The sequence below is a fragment of the Lynx canadensis genome, chromosome B1 (assembly GCF_007474595.2).
Source record: "Lynx canadensis isolate LIC74 chromosome B1, mLynCan4.pri.v2, whole genome shotgun sequence".
In the NCBI taxonomy this organism is placed as follows: domain Eukaryota; kingdom Metazoa; phylum Chordata; class Mammalia; order Carnivora; family Felidae; genus Lynx; species Lynx canadensis.
In genome coordinates, this window is record NC_044306.2 from 147,573,392 (window position 1) to 147,589,337 (window position 15,946).

The 15,946-nt window shown below is 37.7% G+C and overlaps 1 protein-coding gene across 1 annotated transcript in view; it reads left to right on the plus strand.

Moving 5' to 3' along the window:
- The window catches only part of ADAMTS3 (ADAM metallopeptidase with thrombospondin type 1 motif 3), a 144,824-nt gene that overhangs the window by 101,917 nt on the left and 26,961 nt on the right, over positions 1-15,946 (plus strand). Inside the window, exons 4-12 of the mRNA XM_032592972.1 lie at positions 1,573-1,729; positions 2,480-2,585; positions 2,980-3,123; positions 3,769-3,901; positions 5,935-6,048; positions 8,083-8,228; positions 9,347-9,522; positions 11,136-11,269; positions 13,067-13,190. Coding sequence (XP_032448863.1) covers positions 1,573-1,729; positions 2,480-2,585; positions 2,980-3,123; positions 3,769-3,901; positions 5,935-6,048; positions 8,083-8,228; positions 9,347-9,522; positions 11,136-11,269; positions 13,067-13,190 — 1,234 coding nt within the window. The remainder of the gene's footprint in view (positions 1-1,572; positions 1,730-2,479; positions 2,586-2,979; positions 3,124-3,768; positions 3,902-5,934; positions 6,049-8,082; positions 8,229-9,346; positions 9,523-11,135; positions 11,270-13,066; positions 13,191-15,946) is intronic.

A 15,946-nucleotide genomic window follows, 5' to 3' on the forward strand; every position in this document is an offset into this window, starting at 1 on the left:
TTTCTTTAGTCTACTATTATCATCAAATTTGTGATTCACTTATTCATTCAAAACATCTATACTGAGTGCCTACTATGTGTCAGATGCTTGTTTCTAGATGCCTTGAATATATCAGTGAAGAAAAATAGCAAAGGTCCTTGCCCTTTCATGATTTGTTAAAAACAATTATTTTATATATATATTTTCCACTTAGGAAAGTGAAGTATACAGTGGATATGCATTTAGAAGAGCTTTAATCCTTTTGCAAACAAAAAATTAGGTCAAAGTGTACACAGTAGGAATTTCATGTAATGTAACTAACTTCAGCTGGCTTTAAAATGGCAGTAGATGTGCCTGTGCTTGGAAATAATGAAATGGATGACCATAGTTTCTCCCTCTGAGAAAGGGACTGACTTGGCACTTTTCTTGATGTTTTAAAATCACATTCCCACTCCCATACTTAATCCTCCTGATTATGAAATACTAATGAAATTATGCATTTAGCAAACAGGAAAAATCCATGTGTTTGCATTTCATTATGTATTTAACACCCACTTATCATTTTCTGATGAGAGGGTGTCACTGATGTTTACTTTATTCCATAAACCTGACCTACTTTGTGTCACTAACACTGAATACAAGTCAACTCCAGCTGGAGATGTTAACAGCCTTCGATTGGTTGTTATAGGATTTACGTGGAGAAGTATGTGATCAGCATATAATAAACCAAGCTAATTTTATTCAGGATGTAAACATGGATAATAACATTTGCTGAAATGTAACAAAACTCTTAGCTTGTTGGCCAACTAAGGACTAATTTGGGTTCCAAATTCAATTTCTTAGTCCATCAGAACTACTCTGGAAAGTATGGATACTTGGTTCTTGAAGGATGGGCCCTTTTCCTTCTGAGCTTTTAACTCCTGATCATAATATGGTGGTAGCAATGTTCCAAGCAATGTCAGTCCATCTCTTGGAACTGCGAGATAAGAGTACATCCCTCTTCATTGCTGTGAGGTTAAGAAAAGTGTTGTTGCTTTTTTCAGTGTAAGGTTTATATAATTTGACCTCTTCCCAAAATGAAGGTTTAACCAGCTTTGCCAGCTCATTGAAGAACCTGTGTTCTTCACATATGTTGATCAGTTCTGGACCAATAAAAATAAAAATAAAAAAGTTAATGAACAACTGTTTACTTTAACAGCTCTGGATAAAAGTCTTATGCCAGGATCTTTAACCCTTTTTTTGTTGTTGTTCTTAATATCTATAAAACTAAGAAATCTGAGCTGAATTAGGTAATAGACCACTAAAATTCTTACCCCAACGATTAATATTGAGTTGCCCCATGATAGCAAATGTCAGCATTACATGTTCCCATAAAAGTGTCATTCACCTTTCACACAGGTAACACTAATCATCTTTAAGATATTCTTCACGGGCATTTAGAATTCCCAAATAAAAGATATATATATAGGCACTAGATAATGTTATTGAACATCCTTAAATATTGCACTCCCAAATGTTGACTTCAGAGAAAGTTATGATAGGAAGACTTTGGGAAAGTTTTGTGCACTTCTTCAACACACTGTTTCCTCTTAGTCCATCAGCCTAATAGAAAGGGGAAACCCATCCAGAAGTTTGGAGAACGTGTGTCGCTGGGCTTGCCAACAACAAAAATCTGATCCCAACCACTCTGAACACCATGATCATGCAATTTTCTTAACCAGGCAAGACTTTGGACCTGCTGGAATGCAAGGTATTCTATTAATATGCAGAAGAAAAACTTAAGGGCATGACTTTTCAAAAATAATCCTAAATCAAAGAATCCGTTCAAATGTTCCAATCCCTACCATCACTTTCCATCATGCATCAGCCAAGCATACACTTTCTTTCTATTGCTTCCAGTGACTTCTGTGGAATTCACAATGTTAAATGCCACTTAAATGCTGTAATAAATTATACTTGCCTTTAAAATAATGATTATGCATTCGGGATATGGAGGGGACGCTGTAAAATGCAGTGTGATTTCCACTAACTCTTTGGAAAGGGAAAGGAGATACCATGAGAAATGATTGCTGCCAAGTAACTTTCTTCCAAAGTCAGCTTACATTTATCTAATAAATTCTGATGTAGACTTTGGAAAAAAAGTAGACTGATGAGTTTCTTTTCAACGTTGATGGAATTTCTGGCTCCCTTCATCAGTACCATCATGGGAAGGACCATTCACTAAAACAGAAAGACAGGGCTTTGTTGGTGGGAGGAACAGAATGGTAACTCCAGGCAGTTCCTTCCCTTAGGAAAGGAGAAAACGCAGACCCAATGAATCTTTTTAGAGACCGTTACCTGTGTGTGGCTTTCCCAAGAGAACGTGGCACAACACTAGCAGTGAAATAATACTGCCTCTGTTTCCTGAAAAGCCTTTTTTTTTTCTAGGCGAAGGTCCAGTAGTAGTGTTTAATGGGTTTTCTCATAAAATGAAAATAAAAGTAATTGTTATTCTCTACAGGATATGCTCCAGTCACCGGCATGTGTCATCCAGTGAGAAGTTGTACCCTGAATCATGAGGATGGTTTTTCATCTGCTTTTGTAGTAGCCCATGAGACTGGCCATGTGTAAGTCACTGTTGACAGCTATAAAGCAAAAAAAAAAAAAAGTCTTTTCTTTCCTGCTTCTCTCAGTATTGTTCACACTTTGGGCCGAGTACATGCCAGCCTGCAACTCTCATTCCTTGCCAAGTGTGAGGAGCTCAAAACAGGGAAGAGGTCATGTACTGAAACTAAGTAAGTGGCTCTGGCTTGCAGAGATACCCCTGTGCTTTACATAGCTATAGAATAAGAGAGACATTTCTGTCAGATGGTTCTCTATTTTGCAGTTTCTTTGACTTTTCCACAAAACCCATGTTAATTTCTAGAATGTGTATTTCCCTCAAATGATTTTCAAGAGTGAAATCAAGCAAAACCAATGGCCCCTCTGATTCTTACCAGGAAAGTCTCCCTTTTGTTCTAGGCTGGGAATGGAGCACGACGGCCAAGGCAACAGGTGTGGTGATGAGACCGCTATGGGGAGTGTCATGGCCCCCTTGGTGCAAGCAGCATTTCATCGTTACCACTGGTCCCGGTGCAGTGGCCAAGAACTGAAGAGATACATCCAGTATGTCCCCTTCTGCATGTCGTGAGAGAGCATTTACATCACAGCATAACACAGACATGAAGCTGACTTTTAGGACCTTGATCATAACCAAACTCCCAGTGAATGAGAGCTGTTGCTCATAATAAACATTTTCTTATGACTCAGAGCTTTTGGCACAATGATGCCATAATGTAATCACAATATTTTAAACCATAAGCGTAGAATTTAAGTGAATTTTTAACTGTGGTTTCCGTTTAGTAAATTCCTTATAGCGTCTTTGACTTATAGTCAAACTTAAGTTGAGGACAGGGAGAGGATGGCCATGTGAGGCCTGCATAATGTGTCACTATGATGCTGATATAGCATCAGTGCCAGGATCTGCACCACCACACCATGTGGGGACTCAGCTGGAGACATGTATAAGGCTGTCAAAATTCTACTGTCTTCCTGAGTCATGCCTGGCTTATTATTTCTGGGATGAATAAGGATGATGGGTCTTTTTCTAAATGGAACTTAAACCCAAAACCTTAAAACGTATGCCTTTGTGATCTTGCTATATGATGTGATGGAATTCTAGAGAATGTAACCTAAGAATACTTTTTCATTAGGATGTGATAAAAAAAAAAAATGAACACTTTACTACTTGAAATATTTTCCTTTCTACAGTTCCTATGACTGTCTCCTTGATGACCCTTTTGAACATGATTGGCCCAAACTCCCAGAACTTCCTGGAATCAATTACTCTATGGATGAACAATGTCGTTTTGACTTTGGGGTTGGTTATAAAATGTGCACTGCGGTATGTTACTCAAAGTCCATTGAGATTTTACATCTTGAAATCTATTTGCGTGGCTCCTGTTTGGTGAGCTTCACAGACTCACTGGTGCAAGTATAAGGTTATCTATCAATGATTGTGTGTTTGCTGTGTCACTACGTGCTGAAGCTAAGTACTATATTATTTAATCCTTGTGAATTATTATTTAATCCTTGTGACAGACTAGATGGGAACTGGGAACCAGTTTTATTTTACAGATGAAAAAGCCAAGACTTGAGAGAGATTAAACAATTTGCTTAAATCACACATCTGGTCAATAGGGGAGCCAGGCATTGAAACTAAGATTGTCAGGCCATGAAACTTTATGCTCTATTTCTCCCTTGGTTTTTGTGACCTTCAGAAATGACTTCTAAGCCTTTGATAGGTTGCTTTTCATTAGTTTGTTGGCCAGAATTTCATACCGCTCTGACCAGATGGAAGAGTTGTGCTCGTGTATTCTCTCTCACATGACAGTCATGTGGTATAGTATGAAGGTCAGGAGCAATAGTGTGAAGGTAACGAGCGTGTGTTTCATACTCAGATGAGGTTGGTTGTCAGAATCTGGATCTCACTAGATGTATAACTTTGAGAACTTTAGTCATTCTCTCTGACTTAGTTTCCTCAGGTGTAAAATGTGGATAACGATAGTATTTATCTTGTGGAATTTGGCACCAGGATTAAATTTGATAGTATAATTAAAGTCCTTAGCACAATGCAGGCACATAGTAAATGGAGTTCAGTAAAGCCAGTGTTCCATGTAGCTATGCAGATTAGAGGTATGTTTCACTAAATTTCTATAATGCGTTTTAGTAGTTTATTAAAAAAAGGAGGGAGAGGGGAGAAAGGAAGGGCTTTTTATATGTTGGAGCAAGCTTTATGTGTTAGAGAAAGAAAAATAAATATTTCATGGCACTGAAAAGAAGTTGATCTTCTGTTTGAAATCTTCCATATGGAGATATCTACAGCCATTTGGTCTGTCTGTAAGGTGCACATTGTCAGCCCCTTACTACTTACATTAATGCTTTAGATCTGAGAATTCTAAAGTTTGGCTCAATATTATGGAAAAGTACAATTTCTGCATTTAAGTAATAGGAATTAGAACAACAACAACAAGAACCCAGGTCCAAAATGAGTGCTAATTTAAAAACAACAACAAAAAAAAGACTATGACCATAAGGCTATGTGTGGGTAATTAGTGGTATAAGCAATGAATATGTAGATAAACTGGTGTTTTGATTTTTTTTTTTTAATCTAGAGAATGGTAAGATGTTTCCAGTTACAAAGAGATCAGATAAGTAAAGAGCACAGACAAATATTTGGATATTGTAATGTCGTGTTTTAGGAAGACAAAAAAAAAAACATTCTCAGGAATAAGAATACTAATATGCTGGTCTGACTGTTACTTTCTCACTTATAACCATAACTACAGCCTTACCTTGTAACTCATATTCTCAGCCATGGATTGTTTTCAGGATTAAATATGTGGAAAGTACGTTATAAACTATATGAATATATTGTGGTATTTTGTAACACTCAGAAAACTTGATCTCACATAGCAAGCCTTACAAATATTTTCTGCTTTGAGCCAGATCATTATGATGGGTATTTTTATTGTTTATACCTGACTAGCTCATACTTACAGGGCTAAGGAGAGCTATAAAATGATCATAATAAGTTTTTATATTTAAAATGGTCATAATGTTTACAAATTCCTTAAAGTTCCAGTGTTGTCTATTTGAAAACCATAAAAAAATAGTATGCAGAAATGTTAAAGTGAACCAGAGAATCCCAGACAAATCATTGCTTGTCATTAATATTTTAGAATAGCAGAATGAAAGTATTCTTTCCTTGGAATTCTTAGGCAGTACTTTTTTCTTAACATGCCACAACTATGACTATTAATTTGAAATGAAAATGTCCAAGAAACATGAAGAAACTGTATAGAAGATATGGTTGGACATACATTGGTATGACATGCCAATTGTTGGTCACTGAGATCTTGATTCTCTCTCCTCCAGTTCCGAACATTTGACCCATGTAAACAGCTGTGGTGTAGCCATCCTGACAATCCCTACTTTTGTAAGACAAAAAAAGGACCCCCACTTGATGGGACTGAATGTGCTGCTGGAAAAGTGAGTGTATCTATTTATGCAATAAAGATTTAAGATATGTTTCACAATAATCATCTTTAGAAACCTAGAAAATTATGACCATGGCTGTAGTCCTTTGTGTGCAAGACATGGTGTATGGGGTTTCATTACGATCATGTACAAACATTGTTTCCTAGGGCTGTTATAACAAATTACCCCAAACTTGGGTGCTAAAAACAACAGAAATGTTATTTTCTAATAGTTCTAGAAGCCAGAAGTCCAAAATCTATTTCACTGGGCAAAAATCAATGTGTGGACAGGACCGTACTCTCTCCAGAGGCTCTAGGGGAGGATCTGTTCTCACATCTTCCCGCTTCTGGTGGCCGCCTGCATTCCTTGACTTGTGGCTGCAGCATTTCAATCTCTGCTTCCATGGCCACATCATCTCCTTCTCTTCTGTGTGCAAATTTCCCTCTGCCCCTGTCTTATAAGGGTACATGTACTGTGCTAGCATTTAGGGCCCACCTGGATAATCCAGGATAATCTCTCCATCTCAGAATCCTTAACCAAATCACATCTGCAAAGACCATTTACCAAATAAGGTAACATTTACGAATTTCAAGGAATAGAATCAGACATCTTTGAGACCGCTCTTCAGTCACTGCTGATAGAATAGGAAACAGCAGCTCAGCAGAATATCTGTGCCCCTGCTAATGGGATTTGATTTACTTGCTGGCGTCTCACTCCTTGTGAAAGTTGTCCAGAAATAAAGTCATGTGAATTTATACAGAAGATTTGGCCTTGTTCCTTGGGGAAAGATGCCCAGAGGTTTTAAATCTCACATTGTGTAGTCAAGATCGAATGCTCAGAAACTGGCCAGGGGCCAAGCTACGCTACTCATAAGGGGAAAGATCACCAAACCCAAAACAAAGGCATGTTAAGAACTCAAACTGAAGAGCCTTGACTAGTTTGGAAATAAGATATTGTAGACAGGACCAAAAGCTGGCAAGGAAGATTTACATAGCTTTGAGTTCTTTTAAAGCCCTTTAAGCTGTAGTCCAAATATGTATGAACTATATTTGCTATGAGAATTACAATAATAATAATAATAATAATAATAATAACATCTGCCATTATTGGTGTTTAACCTTTGTTAGGTACCATGCTAAACACATTATGTTTGGAAAAATTCAGTGTTACAGACTTTTGACTAAAAAAACAAGAGCAATAATGAATTAATTCATTTTTGCTTTATGAAAAATATATCCTGTACATCAACTCTGAACATCCAACTTCTCTAAATATATTTGTGTTATATTTAAACTTAACCAAATTTGAGTTTTAAGAGACATTTTCATTGTATATAGGATAAAAAAGCAAGTCAAAATGTTGAAAGGAAAAGAATACCGGTTGAACACCTGCTATGTGCTGGGTACTATAAGCGAGGTACCTCTATAGTATCAAAGTTCAGTGGTTCCCACTTAATTATTTCTTGGTCAGATGTTCTTATCCTCCTCATGATCCTTTCTGGGCCGCGATAGTCCTCATCTAAAATGTAAAGATAAAATAAATGACCTATCTCTCAGAATCACTGTGAATGAAAAGTTTGAAACATATTTAAGTGTTTTGAATACTATATATGCTTTAGATATGTTATGTTATTTAATTCCAAAGTTAAGGCATATATTTTTCTGTTATTATTGTAAAGAGGTGCATATGACCCTTAAAAAACCTAAAATTACAGCTAACGAAGGATGAAGGGTAGAATAGTACCCACTATGCAAGTTGGGTCCTCAGATCATTCTTACTGGTTATGTTTGATGCTCATTGTAAATGTATCATTTAAAAACTTGTCTGAGTAAATGTTATTTTTTCACTTTATACTTAAAAATGCAAGCCTAAATTATCCTGTATAGGGCACCTTATTGATATAATTGCACTGGGTTCATTTTTAAATGCATTTTTACCTGGTGGGCAGGGGAAGAAGTGAAGGCCTTTAACTGGTGGCCCTTGTATAACAACTTCAGCTTTAGCATATGCGTGATTTTCATAATTGCCTTTTGTCATTTTCCCAAGTGGTGCTATAAGGGTCATTGCATGTGGAAGAATGCCAATCAACAAAAGCAAGATGGCAATTGGGGATCATGGACCAAATTTGGTTCCTGTTCCCGGACGTGCGGAACTGGGGTCCGTTTCAGAACACGCCAATGTAACAATCCCACGTGAGTATAACTGCTGTAATTTCGAGTTGTTTTTGGCTAGACCAGAAAATGCTTCCATATTGTGTTGTTAATATTTTCTTTCATGAAATACATGTGAAGTACACAACATGAAAACCAAGGGTTTAAGTGTCTGTTTTGGGCAAATCTCCATTCATCAATCTTGTGAAGAGTAGTCAATAGTGAAGATGAAAGGCTAGAGTGAAGATTAGAGGTTTTTGAAGCAGTTGCTCTTTAGAAATCTTCAGGAGCGAGGCAGAGAGAGCCTGGGCACTGAGGCTGTCCGCAGGAAGCATGTCAGCGTGGGGAGTAGTTCCAGACAGGGGCTCCCACACTCTGGGATTAGGAGAGCAACACATCTGAACAGGGCAACAGAAAGACCTTGAAGGAACACCAAGGAACTGTTGGGGAAACAGCTATCCATTCGCTCCCTCAAACTAACTATATTGGATCCTTCCTTCCTGCATGCTCAGCAGATCCTTAGAACATTCTTTCTGGTCTAGGGTTTACCATTTTATAAAGAAGATCAAATGTGGCATACCTGTCTTCACAGAAGGGATGGCAGAAGTATTAGTGGAAGTCACCAAAACAATAAAAATTGTAAGAACAGCTAAGGTTCACCGCGAGCCACGCTTCTTTCTAAGTATATTAAATATGTGGACTTATTCAGTCCTCTCCATTTTCCCCTAAGAAAGATGGGATTATTTTTTGCATTTGCCATATGAGAAAACGAAGGCCTACAGCTGTGATCAGATTTCTTTGGGTTATATCTATGTGTTTTATGCATGGCAGAAAATCTATTTCCCTCAGACCATAGATACATATGTTTTTATATTTCTTTATATACTTTCACCATACACATACATCCAAAACAGACTGTTTGAAAAGCTGATTTAAGTCAAGTTTTTGGTCCCCATCTTCCCTCCCTGTACCTGACACACACATGTACTGGGAGAGGATGGCGTTGTCAGAAAGGGACTGAAATCAGGAAGTAGGAGTTCATTCACTTTGCACCTACAGCTCCGAAACTCTGGCCTCCTGCCTTCAGGCACTGAGTCTGCGAGCTTCCACTGCTGGAGCAGAGCCAAAGGGCATTTTCCAGTACTGTCTTTTTTCTGTAGGCCCATCAATGGTGGTCAGGACTGTCCTGGTGTTAACTTCGAGTACCAGCTTTGTAATACAGAAGAGTGCCAGAAGCACTTCGAGGACTTCAGAGGACAGCAGTGCCAACAGCGGAACTCCCACTTTGAATACCACAACACCAAGCACCACTGGCTGCCCTACGAACATCCTGACTGTGAGTGGAGTGGACCTTCTCTCTCTTTCCCACTGTGTGGATGGGAACTTCAGAGGTTAAGCCTTGTCCACACCAATCCCTTGGACTCCTGGCACCTGGTTGGTAACTTAGAAAACTTGGTGTTTATAGGGGTAAGTCCTGCTGGGTTTTGAAGAGGAAGGCTTTCTCTAGAGAGGTGAGAATTGCGAGCTAGTTCCTGGCCAAGAGCATTCCCACCATGGCTACTGAAGAGACCAGTGGAAAGCAACCCCTAGGAGACATGTTGAGTTTCCTCCTTTGACTGAAGTGCCTCTACGAGGAAATGCTCTGGACTAGTGTGATCTTTCCTTGCTGAATAACTAGAAAAAGAATACAGTTCTTTTACAAGTGAGTGAGCACCAAGAAATAGATCATTACTTAAGAACAAAAGCCAATTTATAACCTTTTACTTTTGTACTGTATACTAGTTATGAGAAAATGAACTTAGAAACTCCCTTTCATGGTATCTGGGTGGCTCAGTCAGTTAAATGTCTGGCTCTTGATGTCGACTCAGGTCATGATCTCACCGTGGTGGGATCAAGCCCCTCATTGGGCTCTGCACTGATAGCATGAAGCCTGCTTGGGACTCTCTCTCTCCCTCTCTCTCTCTGCCCCTCCCCACTTCTGTTCTCTCTCTCTCTCTTTCTCTCTCAAAATAAATATATAAACTTAAAAAAAATTTTTAAATTTCCTTTTAATTGTTTACTTCTTACCATGAATTTTTGGTTAAATAATGTTGAAATGGGAACGAACATCTTGCCGTACTTCATATTTGGATGGATAAAAGAAAAATAGTTACATGATAACCATGTGATATAATACACTGCCAAGTTCAGTTTATAAGCTGTTTTATGGGAAAGATGCATCCACATAGGAATTCAGAGTTGCAATGCATTAAGAAGATGCATTCTTTTTTATTTCGATGAAATGAGTCACATAAATTATATTAAAATTAATGAGATCCTATAGGAGATGTTGACCATACCAGGGCATTGGGTCAGACAGAAGAGAAACCCTTTTAGTTCTCAAAGTGTCACTAAAAGTAAATTGCCTCCCTCTGAATTAAAGTTTGTTGAAGAGCTGTGGTAAAATCCAGGGTTGTTGGTACAACCCGGTTTGCCAGGGACACTCCCAGTTGTTGCTGTGTAGCTATTATTTCAACCACTGTTCACTCTCAAAAGTTTCACAGTTTAGGGGCACCTGGGTGGTTCAGTCAGTTGAGCATCAGACTCTTGGTTTCAGCTCAGGTCACGATCTCACAGTTTGTGAGATCAATCCCTGCATTCGGCTCTGAGCTGACAGTGCAGAGCCTGCCTGGGATTCCCTCTCTCCCTCTCTCTTTGCACCTCCCCCACTCATGCACGTGCACACCCTCTCCCTCTCTCAAAGTGAATAAAATAAACTTAAACAAGTTTCACAGTTTAGATTCGTTGTAAGCCAAATATGCATCCTTTTCTGCTACTCTTTATTTATGTATACAATATTTTGTTTTCAGGAAACCATGTTGGAACTTCATATTTTAAAAATAAAGTAACTGTAGTGTTCAAATATGTCGTTTTATATAAATAGCTGATTTAATCTTCCATCTCACGTAGCCAAGAAAAGATGCCACCTTTACTGTCAATCCAGAGAGACTGGAGATGTCGTGTACATGAAGCAGCTGGTTCACGATGGAACACACTGTTCTTACAAAGACCCATACAGCATATGTGTTCGAGGAGAGTGTGTGGTGAGTTACAGTTGGTTCCCCGGAAGCTTCATATTTTTTTGTGAAATTCTACTTTTATGGTCTTTCATCTGCATGCTTTCAAAAGGTTTTAACCCTTTCTTATCTGTAAAATCACATTAAAATGAGACTCTAGGACTAGTTGAGGAGGCCTAAACTAAATGTGGGAGAAATTTCACTTTTCAAACCAAAATTTGGCCATTGGCAGCATCAAGATTTAAACGTATTTTTCCTAATTTCCAGCCAGATGCCTTTTCTAAGTTATTCTGATGTATCTAGGTTGGGAATACAGCAACTTGGGAATGAATGATGCCTTTGCTTTGAGTATTTCACTGGTAGGCATCTACTTTTATGATACAGAGCCTTTTTCAAAAATACAATGCTAAGTGTATTTTATCTTTTATTTAAAAAATAATGGAAATTCTTTCTCTCCCTTTCCAATTGATTCTAAGTTTAAACACTGAATTCCACATCAGAACAAAAGTGGTGAAGATGTAAAAATGGTTTTTGCCCTATTTGGACTCTTAAAAAAAAAATGCACTTGACTTTTTTGTTCATGTTCACAAGTTGAATTGATATGAAATCATCCTTCTTAACATGTTACTCCTGTCTGTCTCTTTTTCACTTCAGTTATGCTGATATATTTATGAATCTCAAGTATGCAGATGCTTTACATTTGAAATAAAATTTCCTCCAAAAGTAGAATCTGAGTTTTATCCATCTCTCACTTCCCACATTATCTGGTACATCAAACGTGTGGTCATCATTTTCTCTGCCCATTTTCCTTCCAAATTTATGAGCGCAGTGGCATATCATATAACATAATCCTGCACTGAAGGATCCTGCTCCGGTTCAGAACCTTCAGTGGCTCCCTGTTCAATTCATGTGAAAAAGTAAACTCTGCCTGATATTTGAGGCCTTTCATAGCCTGTGCTTTGCACGCTCTTCTTCCCCTATCCTATAGCACTAACCTTCCATTGTTTTTTGTTGTTGTTGTTTTTTGTTTTTGTTTTTTTGTTTTTATTTCTTGAGAGAGAGAGAGAGAGAGAGACAGAGAGACAGAGCATGAGCAAGGGAGGGGCAGAGCGAGAGGGATACAGAATCCGAAGCAGGCTCCAGGCTCTGAGCTGTCAGCACAGAGCCCGAAGCAGGGCTCGAACTCACAAGTCATGAGATCATGAGCTGAGCCGAAGTCAGACACTCAACCAGCTGAGCCACCCAGGCACCCCTCATTGGTTTAAATATGGCTTAAGTATTGCTCTTTGAACCCACTTTCCATGAGCAACTTCCATGACTCTATTTTAATCCCTCTGCATTCTTGAAATGCCTTCCAGAGGGTCCTATAAAAATCTCCAGCACTTCATAAAGTTTTGTTTCACATCCCTAAACAGCTTGTAAAGCTTATGCTAATGCACAGCTCACTGTTTTGCTATTCATCTTTCCAAATAAGAAAGCAACAAGGGGAATAAACGCCATCTTTACTTTTGGTCTGTTCAGCATCACCTACTATATCTGTGCTTCGTAAATGTTTGATGGTCATGACTATGTATAATGGGGTAAATATTTCATTAGACTGGGGGAATTGATCCTAGAGTAGAATTTAACCTAGAGTACAAGTCATTTGACTTCATAGTAGTTCTTCGAAAGATTGAGGCATTAGAAATGAGAGCTGGAGTGAAGGCTTGGTGCAGACTGCCTCACTGTGGAGTCCCAGTGAAACAAATGCTTCATCATTGTCTAGGATTCTCACCTTTAGCTGGCACATTAAAACTACCCATGCTTAACATCTTCTCTTTCCAGAAAGTGGGCTGTGATAAAGAAATCGGTTCTAACAAGGTTGAGGATAAGTGTGGTGTCTGTGGAGGAGATAATTCTCATTGTCGAACCGTAAAGGGGACCTTTACCAGAACCCCCAGGAAACTTGGTAAGATGAGGTCTCTCATGAATTTACTATCCTTCTCTAGGATTTGTACTTTTTGAGATTTCTTTAAGGAATGTAGCATTTCCCTATAAATATAACAAAACATTCACTGCTGGTTTAGTTTTATTCAGATTAAGTTTCAAGGAACTAAAAAAAAAAAAAAAAAGAAAAGAAAAGAAAAACAAACACTTGGGATTAAATTCATACTCCGTAGCATCCATGATGAAAAATGGGCTACTAAGTTTAGATAACGAAGAAATAAAATCAATATCAAATATAGTAGTTAGCTAAAATATGTGTTTTGTTTTGTTTTATGTTTTTTATAAGACCTAATTGTTAGAATTGATTTTTTTTTTTGAGAGAGAGAGCGTAAGTGGGGGAGAGGGGCAGAGGTAGACAGAGAGGGAGAGAGAGAAAATCTTAAGCAGGCTCCACTCTCAGCTTGGAGCCCAATGTGGGGCCCAATACAAGGCTCTACCCCATAAACCTGGGATCATGACTTGAGCTGAAATCATGAGTTGGACACTCAACTGACTGAGCCACCCAGGCACCCCTAGAATTGATGCTTATTTTGAATTTTTGTTCACATAAATTGTTGATCGGAAGTTAAAAAACACACACACACAATTCTAAATACAACTTTTAAAATATTCATTAGTTTTGCTGCTTTTATTTTAAAGGTGAAAAAATTTATCCCATTTATAAATCTAGGAATCTAGAGTCCATATTTCACATAATTCTAAATGTTTTATATTACAAGGGTGCCTGGGTGGCTCAGTCAGTTAAGCATCTGACTTTGGCTTAGGTCATGATCTTGCAGTTTTTGAGTTTCGGGCTCTGTGCTGACAGCTCAAAACCTGGAGCCTGCTTCAGATTCTGTGTCTCCCTCTCTCTCTCTCTCTGCCCCTCCCAATCTCTCTCTCAAAAATAAATAATCTTTAATGTTTATTACAGAGTCAGTGATCTGGGCTTAGGCATACAGTAAAATTTCAGTAGATGGAAAAAAAAAAGCACAAATAATATGCAAAATTATGAGTGGTTTTATAATTATTCATTGGAATTTTCATAAAAGATCTGGATACAAACATTTATTACTGACCAACTTTTTAGTTGCTAATAAATATTATTCAGTTATTCAGTAAGCATTTATGGGAAAATGTTTCTGAGAATTCAGCATTTAAAAATAAATTTGATGTAGTGCTTCCTTGAGAAGCTTCTCTTACATCATCCCTCTACAGTTGGTAGAGTCTCTAACAGAATGATAAAAACAAAATAAAACAAAGCAAAAATAAAGATAAGAAATTTGGTTTACTCTGAGCACATTGTCATGGCAGTCATTTTCCCTTTTAGAAGTAAAGAAAGTATTAGAAAAGTAGTCTTCATCCAAATGGAATAATTCTCTTAGTTCTTTGTAGTCTCATTATACCTCAACTATGCAGCATAAGGCAAGTGCACACATATCAGTTATGATCTTTGATATATTTCGGGCGGGCAGAGTTAGGTGAACTGTATTCCAAAGTGACATCAGTAACATCATTACTGATGTTTTTGATATTCCTGTGTGGTATGACAATTTAATGGTTAAAAAACAAATATTGCCATATCTGGCTGATTACATTATTTTAACAAGGGAAACAATTAAAACTATAGCATTTATTGTGGTTTTGGTGGAATAACATGTAATTTTCTTCATCTTATTGTGAAGTAATTTTGCTTTCTCTATTGCAGTTACATTATTCTTTTTGGTGTAAAATCATTCATATTCTTTTATTTCCAGAGTGAACTAATGTAAAGAAAAAGTTTTTGCCATTAATCATCCATTCTGTATTATGTGTAGTAGGAGGCAGTGATATGTTTTTTTAGATACCTCAAAAATTACGCTAAACCTACCACCTTCTGAACCAAGGTCAGAAGAGGTGAAGAAAAGATTTCATCAGTCATACTGATTCAAACTGTTCAAAGATAAACTAACATCCATTTCTTTGCACTAATGTTGTCATAGTCACTCAGTAGACTAATTAACGTTTTCCAACAGGGAAACATTTAAGCAAGAGGTGCCATACAGAATTCAAGTTGCTGGAAAATGAAATCTGCAAGTATTCAACTTCAAATCACTTTTATCATTTCTTATTCACATGTAGTCTTACTTTCATTGACTACTAACTGTTTATTGGCATTAGCTAACTATTATAAATGCATTTTGACTTCAACACATAAAATTACTATATAGCTTCTAGTACGGTCAGTGAAACAGCAAGACGTTGAGTCAACGTGAAACCTTTACTAATTAAAAACATTCTATTTAAGGGAAGACAAGAGGCGCCTTCACTTTACCCAAAGGAGCTCGTAATATTTCTCTTGCTGAAACAAGGGAAGCTAAAAATCTGCTGGGTAAGTTGTAGCAAACTGCAGAAAGATGGGCATCCATAAATGGCATCAAGCTGTTTTGCTGTCCTTAGCATCTTAAGCACGTTACTTCTGGCCATTGCATACTCAGACAAACCCAGCACAGTTCACAGACTGGAATGTACCCAGGCTCAGGTACTGAAAACCATAACCCCAAAATGACTATGCCATTGAGTTAAGACAGTAACCAATATTGTGAAAAAGTTGGGGAAAGCTATCCATAGGTAGATATTTATTGCCCATATAGAAATGACAAGCGTATTTCTTCCTGATGATATGTGATTGTATAAATACACAATTTATAACTGAATTTCTGTCACTCATCCTGCAGTATATAAATTGGATGTTTCATA